This window comes from Oncorhynchus mykiss, chromosome 8 (assembly GCF_057628025.1).
Source record: "Oncorhynchus mykiss isolate SJ-2025 chromosome 8, ASM5762802v1, whole genome shotgun sequence".
In the NCBI taxonomy this organism is placed as follows: domain Eukaryota; kingdom Metazoa; phylum Chordata; class Actinopteri; order Salmoniformes; family Salmonidae; genus Oncorhynchus; species Oncorhynchus mykiss.
The window spans coordinates 58,743,229-58,761,354 of record NC_143029.1 but is presented as its reverse complement, the minus strand read 5'-3'; the positions used below and the strand labels follow the sequence as shown (position 1 = coordinate 58,761,354).

General features: G+C 41.9%; 2 protein-coding genes across 4 annotated transcripts in view; both read right to left on the bottom strand.

Annotated features, from left to right (window-relative positions):
* Positions 1–3,184: 3,184 nt before the first annotated feature.
* Positions 3,185–7,655, bottom strand: LOC110530207 (alpha-tocopherol transfer protein). Of its 3 annotated transcripts, none has more exons than XM_021613084.3 (5): positions 7,267–7,655; positions 6,240–6,393; positions 4,582–4,775; positions 4,087–4,197; positions 3,185–3,856 (listed from the first exon to the last, which is right to left on the bottom strand). In XM_021613084.3, exons 1-5 carry the CDS (start codon positions 7,540–7,542, stop codon positions 3,632–3,634), a joined length of 960 nt encoding a protein of 319 aa, XP_021468759.1. In that variant the 5' UTR covers positions 7,543–7,655; the 3' UTR covers positions 3,185–3,631. The 3 variants fall into 3 exon arrangements, with proteins under 3 accessions (XP_021468759.1, XP_090038237.1, XP_090038236.1); XM_090182111.1 differs by having other exon boundaries at positions 7,254–7,571; XM_090182110.1 differs by lacking the exon at positions 7,267–7,655 and adding an exon at positions 6,893–7,107.
* A 2,442-nt stretch (positions 7,656–10,097) lies between these two features.
* The window catches only part of LOC110530206 (solute carrier family 53 member 1), a 34,055-nt gene continuing 26,026 nt past the window's right edge, over positions 10,098–18,126 (bottom strand). Inside the window, exons 10-14 of the mRNA XM_036985763.2 lie at positions 17,661–17,855; positions 17,174–17,340; positions 15,151–15,287; positions 14,797–15,018; positions 10,098–14,643 (exon numbers count right to left, since the gene is read on the bottom strand). Coding sequence (XP_036841658.1) covers positions 14,589–14,643; positions 14,797–15,018; positions 15,151–15,287; positions 17,174–17,340; positions 17,661–17,855 — 776 coding nt within the window. The 3' untranslated portion in view covers positions 10,098–14,588. The remainder of the gene's footprint in view (positions 14,644–14,796; positions 15,019–15,150; positions 15,288–17,173; positions 17,341–17,660; positions 17,856–18,126) is intronic.

Genomic DNA, 18,126 nt, shown 5'->3' with positions numbered 1-18,126 from the left:
TAAATATAAGCAAAGATAATTTTTTGTAGAGTGGATTTATGAAAATATGTTGACAAACGTTACCTTATCCTAGTGAGATTTACACATGTATCAAAACGCTGAGGCGTTTAAGCTTGCACGAAACACAGACCTTATTTGAAGTAGATCAAGACATTCTCTATGGAAGACATTAATGGTAAAATAACGAAGGAACCCCTTTCAAGTTCAGCCGCAAGTTATTACAGGAATTATAACGCGTCAACTATTTCTCTCTAAACCACATACCTTTGACTATTACGAGCCTGCTGCTGCCTACCACCACTCAGACTGCTCTATCAAATATCAAATCATAATAAACACACAGAAATACGAGCCTTAGGTCAAATCCGGAAACTATAACCTCGAAAACAAAAAGTTTATTCCGTTCCGTAATTTATCTAACGGATGGCAAATTAGGCGGCCCAAAATGTTGCATATACACTGACTCTGCGTGCAATGAAGGCAAGATGTGACACAATTTCACCTGGTTAATATTGCCTGCTAACCTGGATTTCCTTTAGCTAAATATGCAGGTTTAAAAATATAAACTTGTGTATTGATTTTAAGAAAGGCATTGATGTTTATGGTTAAGTACACATTGGAGCAACGACAGTCGTTGATTGATTGTTTTTTTATAAGATAAGTTTAATGCTAGCTAGAAACTTACCTTGGCTTACTGCATTCGCGTAACAGGCAGGCTCCTCATGGAGTGCAATGTAATCAGGTGGTTAGAGCGTTGGACTGGTTAACTGTAAGGTTGCAAGATTGGATACCCCGAGCTGACAAGGTAAAAATCTGTCGTTCTGCCCCTGAATGAGGCAGTTAACCCACCGTTCCTAGGCCGTCATTGAAAATAAGAACGTGTTCTTGCCTAGTTAAATAAAGGTGTAAAAGAAAATTGGCACCAAAAAAATACAGATTTCTGATTGTTATGAAAACTTGAAATCGGCCCTAATTAATCGCCCATTCCGATTAATCGGTCGACCTCTAGTCTGAACACTTTCTGAATCCACTGTATATTCTGCAGGATTCCTGCTGGATTGTTTTTGTGAAGGGATACCTGCATAATTCCTACATACAGGAATTGTCTTACAGGAAAGTTGCCCCAAAAATCCTGTGGGATATCCTGCAGGACTTCCCTTACAAAAAAATTCTGCATGAATCCTGCAGAATATATATTTGGTGCAGGATTCCTGTAGGACTTCTTTGTAAGGGTGTAACCACGTTTCCATCCAATTTTTGTTCGAGTAAAGTCATACCGGTGAAAAAAATCACAACAGCTATGATGGAAGCAAGAAATGTGGTGGGATCTTTATGTGTCAGTAAAATAAATTGTGATTTGCAAATTATGGTGGAAAATAAGTATTTGGTCAATAACAAAAGTGTATCTCAATAATTTGTTAAATAACCTTTGTTGGCAATGACAGAGGTCAAACGTTTTCTGTAAGTCTTCACAAAGTTTTCACACACTGTTGCTGGTATTTTGGCCCATGGCATATTGCTGTAGAATGCTGTGGTAGCCATGCTGGTTAAGTGTGCGTTGAATTCTAAATAAATCACTAACCGTGTCACCAGCAAAGCACCCCCACAACTCCTCCTCCATGCTTCAGTGTGGGAACCACACATGCAGAGATCATCCGTTCACCTACTCTGCGTCTCACAAAGACACTGCGGTTGGAACCAAACATCTCCAATTTGGATTCATCAGACCAAAGGACAGATTTCCACCGGTCTAATGTCCGTTGCTCGTGATTCTTGGCCCAAGCAAGTCTTTTCTTATTGGTGTCCTTTAGTAGTGGTTTCTTTGCAGCAATTTGACCACGAAGGCCTGACTCACACAGTCTCCTCTGAACAGTTGATGTTGAGATGTGTCTGTTACTTGAACTCTGTGAAGCATTTATTTGGGCTGCAATCTGAGGCTGTTAACTCTAATGAACTTATCCTCTGCAGCAGAGGTAACTCTGGGTCTTCCTTTCCTGTGGTGGTCCTCATGAGAGCCAGTTTCATCATAGCGCTTGATGTTCTTGAAATGTTCCAGATTGACTGACCTTCATGTCTTAAAGTAATGCTGGACTGTCGTTTCTCTTTGCTTATTTGAGCTGTTCTTGCCACCATAATATAGACTTGGTATTTTAGCAAATAGGGCTATCTTCTGTATTCCACCCCTACCTTGTCACAAAACAACTGATTGGCACAAACGCATTAAGAAGGAAAGGAATTCCACAAATTACAGTTTAACAAGGCACACCTGTTAATTTAAATCATGAAGCTGGTTGAGAGAATGCCAAGAGTGTGCAAAGCTGTCATCAAGGCAAAGGGTGGCTACTTTGAAGAATATAAAATATATTTTGATTTGTGTAATACTTTTTTGGTACTCAGTGATTCCATATGTGTATTTCAGTTTTGATGTATTCACTATTATTCTACAATGTAGAAAATAGTCAAAATAAAGAAAAACCCTGTAATGAGTAGGTGTGTTGACTGGTACTGTGTATATATACAGTATATTTTGTTTCCTCTGTCGGGCTTCGACCCCTTGTAGTGGTATCATATATACACACACAAGACATGGAAGAAATGTGTACAAGTGCAAGAAATTAGCTTTAAAACATTTCTCTCCACCAACAAGAGGGGTGTGAACAGTTTGGGGTCGCATGGGTTGGGAGGTGTTTTTTTTATTTTTTAGATTGGACAAGTTTGGCATTCATCACAAGTTTGTGTGACAAAACAAAACCATGCATAGAGTGGAAAAGGCAATGCAAATGCATTGAATTTGTTTTTTTTAATCTGATACATGAGATCTTTAGCGCAAAAGTGTTTATGTGCACTACGTCATCACGGACAGCCTTCTCTCTGCAACAAGTCTGTTTTGATGGAAACAAACCTTTGGTGGTAAAATGTGCATATTGGGTTAATGCAGATTTTATAACATTTGCATGAACATGTCTTGCAAATTGGATAGAAACCTAGCTTGTGACATCACAGGGTAGAGTAAAAAGTGTTTTTCAAAACTTGTAAAGTATTTTGTAGCCAGAGGGAGGGTATTTTCATGCTCCCCACGTCACTGCGGATCTCAGATGTAATCGGCTAGAACTTTATATTTTCTTTCTACAAAATGTAGAAATGTGCCGTTTTCACATGTTGGCATTGTGCTGAGGTTGAAAAGTGGTGGAATTGACCTTTAATCTTCATAATTAAAACACCAATTATAGTATAAAAATACAAGTCTCTAATACAGTAGACATTCACAAAATTGAACAAATAGCTAAAACATACATCTTTAACCTTGGTCTTAGTTATAACACATGGTAACAGACAGTTGGCTGTATACTGCTAATATACTTTAAAACCCATAAAACAGGAGATAGAGAAAAGTAGTCTAGGTCTAATTCCAAACACAATGTACTCAATTCTTGAGCATTTGGTCCTACCATCATCAACTGACAAACTTAATAACCAGGAAACTGGTAGTAAACTTGCATATAATCTTGGACCTCGAGAGCTGAAGATGTGCACCCCATCCACTTCAGAAGGATGCTATGAGTTGTGTGGTTGGTCATTGAGATGCACTCTGGGATGTGTAGTCCATTTGGAGTCAGGAGCTGTAGGCAGACTAGCTGTCAGGGTCAGGTTCTGTCTCTGGGTCTGGGGTGACCTCATCTCCTGCAGGGCAGATGGAGAGCTGGGTGAGGCGTTCCTCAGACTGCAGAATGTGGGAGGTCCACTCCTGACACACCTCCTCCATGGAGGGGCCGCTGCCCCCGTACTCCTGGGGGAGGATGTCTTTGGAGAAGAAGCCACTCAGCGTCTCTTTGAAATTACTGCCGTGCATGTGGATCTAGGAGTAAGACAGAAGGGAATTGACATGAATTAGTATCACTGTTGTCATGATCAACATTGTCATCAGAGGCAGCATTATCATCCTTATCATAATGGGTTATAAGCACCTGCTCTAAACAACATCTGAGGTCACTATAATCATCTCCATCACTCCTGTTGACAATGTATAAAATATGTATCCAGGTGAAGCAAAAGTCATAGTGCAAGAACATACGAATGGTGACTGACCCGCTGTTTGATCTTATCAGTCAGGAATGGACGGATCATGGTGAAGACGGGTCTGAAGAATATGGGCTCATTGATCAGATGGATCCCTCGCACCTTCAGAGGAAACGAGTCCTGACAAGATCACATTTAAACAGAGGCTTATTACAGTATTATTATTACAGGCTTATTCACAGTATAGCTATCGAGTATGTAGCTATATTCTGTAAGATTAACATGAGATGTCTGCAATACAGATAACTCTGGATCCAGACCTAAACCTAACCTTCAAAAGTATTGATCATTCTAAGATTATTTCTGAAAGCAGAGGGGCCCTTTAAAAACAACAGTACTGGGTTCTGTTCATTAGGCACCAAACTAAAGAAAACAGACTGAAACAGGGTGGGACTACCTGCAATGGTTCAATAGGAAACCATTTTTATTTTCAGTAGCAAAACTTTTAAAAACATTTTTCATTGGTTTCCTAATGAACACAACCAAGTTCAACTAATAGCCTACCGTGAGCACAGAGGACATCATCTTTGCCAGGGAGGAGTTGATCTGTAGGGCATGAGCGAAGCACCATCCCTGCATGTCGAAAATGGCCTTCAGTCCATTCCTCTGGGTCTCGGTCTCCTGGACGATCAGCTCAGATGTGATCAGACTGACACGGAACACCTCGTAAGCTGTGAAATCTTTAGGGTTCCACTGACCTGAGGAGACAAGCCAACACATTGCAAATGACATCTCAAAATGACAACTTCTCAAATGGCCCAGTGGAGCAGGGTCCTCCAACCCTGTCCCTGGAGAGCTACCGTCCTGTAAGTGTTCACTCCAACCCTAATCTAGCACACTTGATTCTAACAATTAGCTGGTTGATAAACTGAATAAGGTTAGTTACAACTGGAGTTGGAGCAAAAACCTAGAGGAGGGTAGCTCTCCAGGAACAGGGTTGGAGAGCCATTGCTGTAGAGTACCATAATTCTAATCTTGACATCGAAGCCAGTTCAACTGCATTTTATAAATTATTCCCTTCTATTCAGGGACTGATTTAGACCTGACACCAGATGGGTGCAATTAATGATCAGGTAGAACAGAAAACTAGCAGTGCTCTGGATCTCGTAAGGTACGATTTGAATACACCTACTATAGAGTATACTATATTAAGCCAAATACAGTAGGTATGCCACCTCACATAGCCCTGTGCCATGGGCCGATGTATCAAAATTAATAACGTTCAAAGTACATTTCAAGGTTGCTGCGTTGACGTTAGGGGAACATAGCAGGAGTGAAACTTCGGCGCAATTCCATATGATTCAAGAGATTACGTTACCCCATTGTGGGCGGTAACTGTAGATGACAAGGTATCTTTATTCATGTCGGGAATTTAGTGAATTAAGGTAGCTTTATTCACATCAGGGGAATTTAGTGAAGTGCAGACTGCAACTCCATACAATTTAAGGTTGCTGCATTCACATCAGGGGAACACAGAAGGGGTGAACTTATGTGCAACTCCATACGAAATGATATGTGGCTCTGTTCACGCCAGAGGGGATGAGGAGGAGTTAACGACTTTGGTGAAAGTTCCACAGGATTATTGCATTTTCATGTGTTCAGTAGCATCTATAAGTCACATGATTATGAACCAATGATACAGATTGTTCCTGATGTTGTGACATTCTCTACATAACTGGTGCTGTGAGATTAGAATATCAGGATTCAAGGATGCTGTGATATTAGGATATCAGGATTCAAGGATGCTGTGATATTAGGATATCAGGATTCAAGGATGCTGTGATATTAGGATATCTGGACCTGCTTAAACAAAGCAATTGTAACAGTAGTAGAGCAAAGGATTGCAATACATGAGAAAATGAATGGCTGCAATATTGCGGTTATGAGTTATGATGCATGGAATGCTAAGGCAAATGTATGAAAGTGTGTATTCTTATTTTAAATGTATTTAGTTCTGTCCTTCAGCTGTAATTATCTATTAATGTTATTTATTATGCTATGGTTTGTGTGGAACCCAGGATGAGTGGCTGCTGCTTTAGCAGTAGCTAATGGAGTTCCTAATAAAATACTACAAGTACTAAATACTATATTAGGTGGTTTTATGCAGTGGTGCCATTTGCCTTGCCTGACACCGAGACCACACCATATAGATGAGGACTAACCTATCCTATAGATGAGCACTCTGCTGCCACTGAGGTCCCGGTCCCTCAGCACTCCATGGTAGTTATTCTGGAGGAGTCCCAGGACAGAGGACGGGTGCAGGTTGGCATTGATCTCTGGGCACTCTCTCCTCCAACGCTGGTAATTAATTAGTAGCTATAAGGATGGAGGGAGAGAGGAAGCGAGAGAAAGAAAGATGGGAAAGAAAACATATTTTAGATTGCAACAGAAAAATAGTCAGCGGTCAGCCTGTCAAATCATGTCAAGCTATTGAACCAAGCAGGACAATGAAAATTATATTCTGAAACGGGAGGATGGAGAACGATCTACACCTTTAACTTTTTCTGAGAGATTGCAATCAAAATAAAGAATAAAAAATATCCGTCTCATCTACATTTTTTTAAGTCAAGGTAAGTTAATATAATATTTTGTCATTTAGAATTTAAAAAATTATATATATATATATATATATATAGACACACACAGTGCCTTCGTTAAGTATTCAGACCCCTTGACTTTTTCCACATATTGTTACGTTATAGACTTATTCTACAATTGATTAAATAAACATAAAAAATCCTCAGCAATCTACACACAATACCCCATAAGGTTTTTTAGAAATGTTTGCAAATATAATAAAAATAACTATTCAGACCCTTTGCTATGAGACTCGAAATTGAGCTCAGGTGCATCATGCTCCCATTGATCGTCCTGGCAGTTACCCCAGTACTTGGGAAAAACGCCTCTTTTCTAAAAACATTTCATTAAATAACGTTAACTTAAAAAGTGTTAACTGCGGTCACTTATTTCCCTTCATAGGCAAACAAACTAAGTGTGACCATCGTCCACATACCTCACATTTACCAAACTGTTTTTTGTGTAGGCAATTGGACATTGTTCTTGGGGGCATCGACCCAACTCTCCTTCACTGACAGTTTTGATTCCAAGTTCTAAACAACCGCTAAATACATTGAAAACATGTCCTAAATAGTTTCATTTTACAATAGTTAACCCACCGCGGATACCAACCTTCAGTGACAGCTCAACATCAAAGTCTCTCGCTCTCAGAAACTTTATTAAAAAACTGTCCGACCAATTCAACCTGTCCTGCGGGTCGATGACGTCTTTCTGTGCCCTCTGTCTCAGTTGTAATAAATAACGTTGGACAACATTGGAGTCGTCGGGTAAACTATTTAGGTCTCCTTCGTAATAATTCTCCTTTACAGACATGTCGGAAATGTATGACATTTCCCGCCCACCACACACACAAACTATGTCAAGGAGAATGGAGAAACTTCCGTTCATGCAGTCAGAATGCAACTGAAATCATTTCTGCTCTTTAACCCGCATGGGGCTCACCTATGCTAGGCCCTACTCACCGCTGTGCAACTAAGCAAATAATCGAAGCACGTGTCAACAAAGATGATGAAATCAAGGCAACTGTACAGCCTATTGGTGGTGAGGGGTGAACTTTTGTTTTCAAGTACTTCTCGACCTAATGAAATCAAGGCAAATGTACAGCCTATTGGTGGTGAGGGGTGAACCTTTGTTTTCAAGTACTTCTCGACCTAATCTCTACTGCCATGATACGTTGCAACAAGGCAAGACAGTGGAAAACGTGTGCAGTGATTTGTGGAATAGGCCAACGAGCTGTTATTCATCTAAATAAATTGTTCTGTTATGCTACAATTCAAACACTTAATAACTCGGAGGGGGTGTGGTATATTGCCATTTATACCACTGTTAAAAGCTGTTCTAAGTCACGATGCAACACAGAGGCCCTGGATACAGCAGTTAGCCGTTTTATATTGGCCATTTACCACAAACCCAGTCTTATGGAACTGGTTACCAACATTAAATAAATGTTTAGTCATTCCCGTGGTATATGGTCTGATCAGAATTCAGAACCCGAACCACCCAGTTTATCATACACAATACAAAAGTATGTGGACAACTGCTCGTCAACCATCTCATTCCAAAATCATGGGCATTAATATGGAGCTGGTCCCCCCTTTGCTGCTATAAGCCTCCACTCTTCTGGAAAGGCTTTCCACTAGACGTTGGAACATTGCTGCGGGGACTTGCTTCCATTCAGCCACTGATGTTGGGCGATTAGGCCTGGCTCACAGTCGTTGTTCCAATTCATCTCAAAGGTGTTCAATGGGGTTGAGGTCAGGGCTCTGTGCAGGCCAGTTAAGTTATTCCACACCGATATCAACAAACTATTTCTGGATGAACCCCGCTTTGTGCGCGGGGGGCATTGTTACGCTGAAACAGGAAAGGGCCTTCCCCAAATTGTTGCCACAAAGTTGGAAGCACAGAATCGTCTAGAATGTCATTGTGCTGTAGCATTAAGATTTCACTTCACTGGAACTAAGGGGCCTAGCCAGAACCATAAAAAACAGCCCCAGAATATTATTCCTCCTCCACCAAACTTTACAGTTGGCACTATGCATTGGGGCAGGTAGCGTTCTCCTGGCATCTGCCAAACCCAGATGGTGAAGTGTGATTCATCACTCCAGAGAACGTGTTTCCACTGCTCCAGAGTCCAATGGCAGTGAGCTTTACACCACTCCAGCCAATGCTTGGCATTGCATATGCTGATTTTAGGCTTGTGTGTGGCTGCTTGGCCATGGAAACCCATTTCATGAAGCTCCCGACAAAGTTATTGTACTGACGTTGCTTCCATAAGCAGTTTGGATCTCGGTAGTGAGTGTTGCAACTGAGGACAGATTACTTTTACGTGCTACGCGCATCAGCACTCGGCGGTCCTGTTCTGTGAGCCTGTGTGGCCTACCACTTTGCAGCTGAGCCTTTGTTGCTCCTAGACATTTTCACTTCACAATAACAGCACTTGCAGCTCTTGACAAACTGACTTGTTGGAAAGATGGCGTCCTATGATGGTGCCACGTTGAAAGTTACAGGTCTTCAGTAAGGTCATTCTACTGCCAATAGTTGTCTATGGAGATTGCATGGCTGTGTGCTCGATTTTTATACACCAATCATCAACGGGTGCGGCTGAAATAGCCGAATCCACAAATTTGAAGGGGTGTCACACTATATATACAAAAGTATGTGATCTATTTGGTCATGGATCACTCCCCAAACTGAATTAAATACTTCCAGAGAATGAAAAGGCAGAGTGTACAGTTACAAAAGTGCCCGTAAAATGTTACTTTGTCTCTACAATCTGTCAGATAATTGTATCCTTTGGCATTCCACACAAGAGGGCTGTGTCATGTTGATCCGCATTTGCTGTAGCGGACATCCCACATAGGCATGGGCATGTTTTTTGGTGTCAAATCTGTGGCTGGCATTGGCCTATACAATACATTTTGCATTTATAGGAGAAGCATGGGAGGTTTCAGCCTGCCAAGCATGGGCATGAAACTACTACTTTGAGTAGCTATAAGAAGACATTTCATTGACACCTCCCTCTGCAAAAGAAACCAAAATGTATAGGAAAATATTCACAAGTCTACATTCAAACATTATAGAATGTCCTCACGAGGTCATAGAAACAGCAGCACCTGCTGGACAAAGAAATTACAGAAGAGAATGAATAAAATAGGAAATAAACAAGTACAGAAGGATGGAAATAAAGAGCTACGAGTCCAGTCATTTTTTTGTTTGATTTTTTTTTTAAACTCAAAAACAGAATTACAGGGTCAGGGAGACGATCCAGGCGCCTAAGTTAGCAGAGAATGCCGACGAGTACTCATGACGAGTACTCCTTTAAGGTTGTAGTTACAGTGACCAGAAGTACAAGGGTACGATGACAGTACATAGGGCGAGCATGTCCAAAAACTGAAACATAAAACAACGCTCGCGGGGCACATGGGACATGTAATGGTCGTCCGTTTCATATAATCCATACAGGGTCTTTATTAAGTCTTTATAACGTTCTAGGCATAAGGGAAACATGGTTTACGTTTCACAAAACATTCTAAAGAGCTTTGTTTTGGTCCAGGCTTTTGCTACAGTAGATTCCACTCTTCTTCCATGGGAGGATCCATTTGAGTGACAGCTCTGAGAGATTCAGTGATCCAATGAGAAGCGACAGGGGAATGGGTCCAGTGCTACTCCAATCTTAGCATTCATTGATCAGCTGGATCATACTCCAAGCAAGGTAAGTGTGTGTACAGGGTATGCTTGTAAGCAGGGTGTGTGTAAGCACTTCAGAGTGTGTGCATATTTACAATATCTTTGTGTGTGGGCCCTCCATATCACTCTCTCAGGGGTGTGACGTTACATTAGGAATGTAACAAAAGGGTAAATATTTGCTTATTCCCCCACTAGGTCCATTGGTTGACCTAGAGAGGTGCAGTCTTCAGACCTGTAGAGACCACAATATCTGAAAATGTAACAGAATGGCATCACCATCTTAACAACGGGCGGGGGACCCAAGGCCGCACAGGGTGACTCGTTACTAGTTGTGCCCCATCTTTCTCGTTTTCGTCAGGAAAAAAACAAATGAATCGCTCGCTTATTCGGTGCCTATAATGGTTCTTATATAGCAGCTAAAGTGCACAAGTAGGTACACTTTTATGGCAAATCATTTATTTTTGTCAGAAATTGGACAATCGGATGAGGTGGAATCTAGTTAAATATTGACTCATTGATCTACAAAGCACTGAGGCCCAATGAAAATCAACAGTTTGCCCTGAGACACTGGGGTCCCCTCCTCCCTCGGGTACAAACATTGCTTAACACTTATTAAGACTTATTACAGGGATTACGCATGGCCGTTATTGCTCACCAGCTCCATTCAAGTCTATAGACCTCTGTGGAGAATCCCATCTGAGCTGGGCAAGGCCGACAGGAAAGCTCAACCATAAAAAGACTGGGTATATCGCAAATGACACCCTATTCCCTATATAGTCCAATGTAGCATGATACTTCTTGTGCACTATATCAGCAATAAGGTGTTACTTGGAACGGAGACACTAATAGATCACCATGTTGTCTTTTCTTGGTTCTCTCCTTCACCACATTATTTAAGACTAGTTCCCCCTAGACCACATTTAAGCTCCATCAGGCTTTCCATAATCACCATTACAGTTGATCTATGAACTACGAAATGCAGCTTGAGAAGTATGGGCCAAAACCTAACCTGAGATATACTTGGGTTAACTCAAACCTTTGAACATCGTGCATTGATATCAATGGGAGATGAGTTATCTGGGCATATCAAGTTAGGATTCCGCCTTATACGATTGCTTATATCTTTACAGTGTTAGTAAATCTACCTGGTTATACAGAGTGGGGGTTAAAACCCTCAGGTGGCTTTTAGGAAGGGAGGGATTCTGGGAAATGGTTCTTACTCAGTCAGAGCAGAACACTTAAAGCTGAAACGTCTCCTTAGGTGAGCCAATGCAGACCCTTCTCTTTGGAGTCTTTATGTGAGCGCATACACATTGCATTTATTGGCTGGAGTTACTAACAGAATGATACATTCAACAAATCCCCCAAAGTGAGAAGTGTCCGAGCTAAGAACACATCCAAGGCTAGGAATAAAACATAAAAATAAAAAAACTGTCTGGATGGAATGACTTAGATTTCTGCTACAGAGAAATATGCTGTTTTTCAGCAGAATTCAACAACTACTAATATTAAGGGCAGGTGAAGAGGCCAACCCCTGCACATCCCCAGATACACGTGACTCCTAACTGGCATTGGGTGTTCAGCCCTGCGATCTAATGGGATGGCAAGGACCAGGAGTTTTCCAAACTGACACCTGAGCAGGAAAAACACTGGGCCCCAATTATAACAGAGTCAGTGGAAATTGACCCTACTGATAGAAGAGAGCTGGGCTTTCAGAAGAGACCTGGGCTGTGGTGCTTAGTGGACGCAAAGCACCACAACATCGCATATAGAACTAGGATGTCTAGAACAGACGTAGGGATCACAGGTGGCTGGTGGCACCTTAGGATGTGATTTTCTCTAGAAAAAAACTGTCACATGGCCAAGAAAAAGTAAGGGCCCTAATAGTGAAATATATTTTCTATAGATTGAATTTCTATCTACTGTGCATTATCAGGAAAAGGTGCCGCAGGATCAATCTGACGTCTGCATTGGCCGTGCAGCCTTCTACGGTGACACGGATTCTGCAGAAGTCCGGGCGTTCATACTTCTTGCGCTCCACGGAGCAGCGCAGAGCTGTTGTAAAGGAAGTTGTCAAGGAAGTGAGTTTGTGTGTATGTAGCTATACAGAGCATTGTTACAAAATTTGGGAGGCTCACGGTGAGGCGGTATGGAGCTCAATTTGGCCTCTGCGTGTCTCCGGAGACGCCGCAATTGCATCACACCCTCCATACGGAGCCTCTGACCACATTTTCAGATCAAGCATAAAATGGGCTTTGAGTGAAGCGTTACACTTTGGAAGCACAGCCCAGCTCTCAATGGAATGTTTCAGATATTTGACTAGCTCTAAGAGCAATAGTCATACATTCTGTCATTCTCACACCTACCAGGGCTTACTGAGAGAGACTGTGTTAGCTCACACTAGTAAATAAAAAGAAGACATCCTAGACAATGCTACAGTTAAACCATATTGGTATAGGGGTTGTTCCATGTGATTTCAATCACTTTCTGACTGCACCCCTTTTGATTTGAACAAAACCTTTCATTCATGTTTGCCCATGGTGGAAGTGGTCAGAAAGTGACTTTTTGGACCTGAATGTCAAAGCATTCAGGAGATGGAGGTGCTCAAAGCTGACCCATTTTGCATACCCCAACCTTCCATGAGACGTCCACATCGCTGGGGAAAAAAATAAACGGTTGAGTGTGATTTCATTTGAAAGCTTACAAACAGGGTTGTCAAATGATATGATTTCATTTAAGAAAGTTCTTACATTTTCATTTACGCTATAACGTCTATCTAAAAATGTTGTACCTTAGACCAGTGGTTCCCAAACTGTGGGGTCGGGGGTGGGGGGGGGGGGGACTGTCTGGCTTTCAAATTACTCTTGAATGCACAAGGTGCAATTTTGAAATTGGGTAGTGCATCATCAGTTTTCCTCGTCATTGCAGACCTCAGAGAGCTATTTATAACTTGTCAGAAATGTCCAGATCAACTAGTCTGTCAGCTAACGTTTTTTTAGCTAGGTCTTTTAGCCCATTGATTTTGTTGTAATGTTTGAGTCACTCAGATATCACATGAACACGCAAAATATGTAGAACTGCAGGAAATTAGCTTAAAAATGGCCCAAAAAATCTTCACCCAATGGCAGAATGTATAGAATTACAGGAAATAAACTTCAAAATCCTCTCCGCCAACAAAAGGGGGTGTGAACAGTTTGTCATGGAATGTGCTTTTGCCCATAGAAATAGACACGGGGGGGGGGGGGATGTTCCCCAATGATGGGAGGCCCCCTCCCTATAAAAGGTTCTGAAGACCGGGAAGGGGTGGGCTTGTTTTAAGAGAATTGTCCAATCAGAGCCTCCTGAGGGTTTTTGAACATAATGTCATTTTAAAGGATGAGATGCCCTGAAGCACTGATCAGCCTTATATTCAGACCGACCCATACTGAACCATTAGAACAAACTCCTCTCCCCCTTACCAACAAGTTCTTGGAACAGTTCTTTTTGGGCAACATTAGGCAGACACTTTAGCAGCCATTTCAAACCAGAACCTCCCCCATTTCACTACCAAATGTTTTAGGCATCTTTCCCCTCACATAAATAACAATTTAATTAAACAAAATAAAATAAAAACCAAGGTATTCGTGGAAGAACTTATCACACATGGAAAGGACAGCCACATCAATACAGTAATCGTCATCATCATGTTCATCAAAAAAGGTCATAAGAAAGTCTTGGACCAGACTGATTGCAGAGGAGTGTCTGATCACTGTTCAGAGTCCAACGCTCTCAGTCTTTTTTTAGATTACATCATTTCTGATTAGCCATCTTGAAATCAACAGTCCGTTCCCCGTTTGTTCTTCCTGATATTTACATCAACATTTACACAGTCTTGGTGTTTTGTCTATGCCCCATGAAATATAAAAAACAACGGGTGACGTCAACTCAGCACTAAATGGTCCATGAACGTAACAAAACAAAGTGGCTTAAAAGTAGCTGTTCCAAGGTGTGTGTGTTTGTGTGTGTGTGTGTGTGTTATTTGTATTTGTCTCCAATTGTTATCCTCTGTATACGCCTATATTCAAGTCATTGTACTCTGTGTGTTGACGCAGATAGGCAGCTCTGTGATGGACTGATGAGGGGGCGGGTCATCAATTGATTGATGGACTGATTGATGGGGGAGGAGGGGGTGTATGCCCCTAGGAGGGACGTGGTCCTTTAAAGAGGTTCTGAACCCATGCTATGGATGCAATGGGTCTGGCCTGATGTCAGGTGTCATCGTCTGTGTCCTCCATGAGAACTTTGGTGTCCCGGGTCTTGGTCCTGAGGAGAGGAAGTTTAGTAGAGGGGAACACAGCCATACATTATTACCATACTGGGATGCGAGGCGCGGTTGTCTCAGGGACACGCTGTAGCTTTGTGTGTATGTATGCATGCATGCCATTATATGTGTGTGGAGCAATTGTATAACCTTACTGGGAAGCGAGGCGTGGCCGTCTCAGGGACACGCTGTAGGAGCGTTTCCAGTTCTTCTTGCCCAGACGGTTCCGGACTCCGTCCTCCTGGTCCATCATCTGCTCCAGCAGCGTCTGGTCGTCAGCGTTCAGCGGAGCCACTGAGATGTCCCTCACGGCACGGAACTCGCCACAGTTATTCAGGTGCTCGTTCTCCAGGCGGAAGAAGTTCCACACAAAACGCCTGCAGTGGAGCGGAAGAGAATCAAGTGAAATGTTGAGGTGTTTCACATTCATTTCATGTATGAAATACCATTGAGGGAGGTATTTACTGGTTAAATGATCGCCTGTGAATCTTCAGATAATGTAACCTCACCTGAAGACCTCCAGAGGGGCTAGGATGGTAGCCACAATGTCTGCAGCTGACGGTGCACTGGCGGTGCTCAGGGAGAGGGGTATTGTCCAGGCAAAACGCAGCAGCACATCCTCCAGTATGGCACAGTAGTAGTAGGCCTGAACAAACACACACACCCATGTATTATCATCACATAACCACATATCTTCTGACATTACAGAAAAATAGTAGGCCTGAATATATTTGAACGATGATTTATTGCATCAGCAGACATCGTCTTATGGCTGGGTGTTATGGCCTAAAAATCATTCTCCATTTCCATTTTTTTCCCTAACTTCTGGACTATTTACGACATACATTTCTAAATAAGCTTTGTTGTACAATTAAGAGGTCAAATACACTGCATTTCAAACAGTCAACAATAATCTAAATGAATTCAGGGCTTGTGAAATTACACCTAGGCCTTCCACAACCATTAAACCAACTAATTATTTAATTATTTGATCAAAATAGTTGAACCTTTTTGTTGTTGTTGTTGCAATAATCACTGATCTGGCTTTCAGGTTTGTCTACAAAAATATTTTGTTACAAATTTAACCAGAACCATGTATAAAGCACATTCACTAATAATGACTAACCTCTTGTAGCAGGCATTATAAAACCGGTCTCATAATCTCTCTAGCACAAGCCCACGAGCTAGTGAGTAGCCAGCTAATCTTTATGTTTCAAGGATCTATTTGCTAGTTAACAAGGCAGAACAGTTGAATTGTTATGAACACACCCTTCTGTCCTTCTCCAACTGTTTGAACAGCAGGCTAGCCTGTCCACTATGTTCAGATGTTGAAATCAAGTGGCCTACCTTCTTTCTCAGAATGAGATCGAGTTGCCAATTCCTTATATAAATTATGTTTTATGTTTATTGCACATTTATAAAACACAGATTATAAACTGGGTGGTTCGAGCCCTAAATGCTGACTGGCTGACAGCAGTGGTATATCAGACCGTATACCACGGGTATGACAAAATGTATTTTTACTGCTCTAATTACATTGGTAACCAGTTTATAATAGCAAAAAGGCACTTCTGGGGTTTGTGGTATATGGCCAATATACCACAGCTAAGGGCTGTGTCAAGGCACTCCGCGATGCAGCGTGCCTAAGAACAGCCCTTAGCCATGGTATATTGGCCATATACCACACCTCCTCATGCATTATTGCTTAATTAGACAACTAGTATAACAGTCTGTGGCCAAATTGCTACTAGCGGTACTGCAATGCCGTGCGCGACACTGAGAATGAATTGTCCAGAATCAACGTTCATTGATTCTCCTGTTTTAGTACTGTCTGCTCTGTGTGAACTTTGAGCAGTTGAGGGTATGATTAGAAAGGTTAACTTGTCCTCTGTTACAGTAAAATAATGTCTCAATGTGTTTTGGTGTCCATATGACCCATTCTGTTGGAGCAAACCTCAAATACAAATAGCAGGTTGAAACCGCTTGTCAGAGATGAAGACGTGATCTCTCATCTTTATTGTGCGAGTGTCAGGGGCTTTGTGTGTGAGTGTAAACAGAGGAACAGGCGAAAGCGAGAGGTTTCACAAATTAGCCCAATGCGTTTCTATGGGCTTATTTCGGGCCTAAGCTTGTTGACTACCTTTGCGTCTTTGGGACAACTCCCATTGTTAGGGCGGAGACATGAGCATCTGGTCATTATACTCTGATTGTTGGTGTAAATGGAAAGGTGCTCAGAGCAGAGAAGGAACGAAGGAGACGAGACCAAAAAGACAATATGAGAACAATCGGACATAAATGCTCATGAGAACAAAAAAAAGCTTGATTCTTGCGATACAGGCATTTGGAATATTGCACAGAAACATACATTCAAATGAGTTACATATCGACCAGCCCTACATCCTCTCTGTTCCTCTTTGAGGCATATGTTTTTCCCGAACTGTGTGTGTGTGTGTATTTCTGTATTTGGACGATTACCTCTACCCAACTTATATTTGTCATTTTGGTCGTTATGACCAAGAGGTGCACACTAACTTTCTGTGGGTAGACAATCTCCTCTCTGAGTATGGTGTTATCTCCTGCATTGCGGTCAAACAGGCCCCAGTCCATCTTCAGGTCCCACACCAGGGTGTAACAGGAACTGACTAATGAACAGCCAATCAGCAGGTAGAAGAAGATCTGGGTGTCATCATGACGCTCAGCTAGGAGGGGAGAGGCATAGGGGTCAAGGGTCATATTCAATCACTCAAATCACTGATCAATCAACAAAGCAACCGCTCAATCAATGATTCAAGCATTTGGTACGTAGTGCATACGTAGAAACTACAAACGTTATATTGCAAATAGCATTACTGTACTAATCTCTCCTTGTTTGTTGTTCCATTGTTTGTGGATCCTCTCTCCTCTTATGAGAATCACTGGTATATGCATGTCAACCGGCGTAGTGGCCCAAAACAGTTCTGTACTTACGATATGTCATTTAGATCCCAGTCTAAGATGACTATAAACATTCTCTCCATACCTTTGTGGGTGCTGTAGAGGGCAGCAAAGGTGACCACGAAGAAGGTGGTGGAGTATTTCCCTGCGTTGACCAAGTGTGGGAAGGCCCGTTTGGAGTCGCGGTAACGCCGCAGGCACTGCACAAAGCGGAACCAGGCCGGCAGACACTGGATCACTGCCCGCACGCCATACGAGTACGAGTGACACACGCCTCCACCTTTCAGAATACACATCGATTAGGAATTAACCAATACAATTCAGTTATACGAGTAGGAGTGACAAACACCAGCACCTATCACAAAGCACATTATCAGTCAACCAATAAAATCTGCCAAATTACATTCCATTTAAATTCCTGTCTGTTGGATCGGACATTTTATTTTATTTTATTTCACCTTTATTTAACCAGGTAGGCAAGTTGAGAACAAGTTCTCATTTACAATTGCGACCTGGCCAAGATAAAGCAAAGCAGTTCGACACATACAACG

Coding starts and splice junctions, on each gene's coding strand:
- LOC110530207 (XM_021613084.3), bottom strand. CDS start 7,542: ATGAACGGAAGTTTCTCCATTCTCCTTGACATAGTTTGTGTGTGTGGT. Junction 6,394..7,266: donor ATGTTGAGCTGTCACTGAAG/GTTGGTATCCGC, acceptor CCATCCTTATAG/CTACTAATTAATTACCAGCG. Junction 3,857..4,086: donor CTGATAAGATCAAACAGCGG/GTCAGTCACCAT, acceptor TCTTACTCCTAG/ATCCACATGCACGGCAGTAA.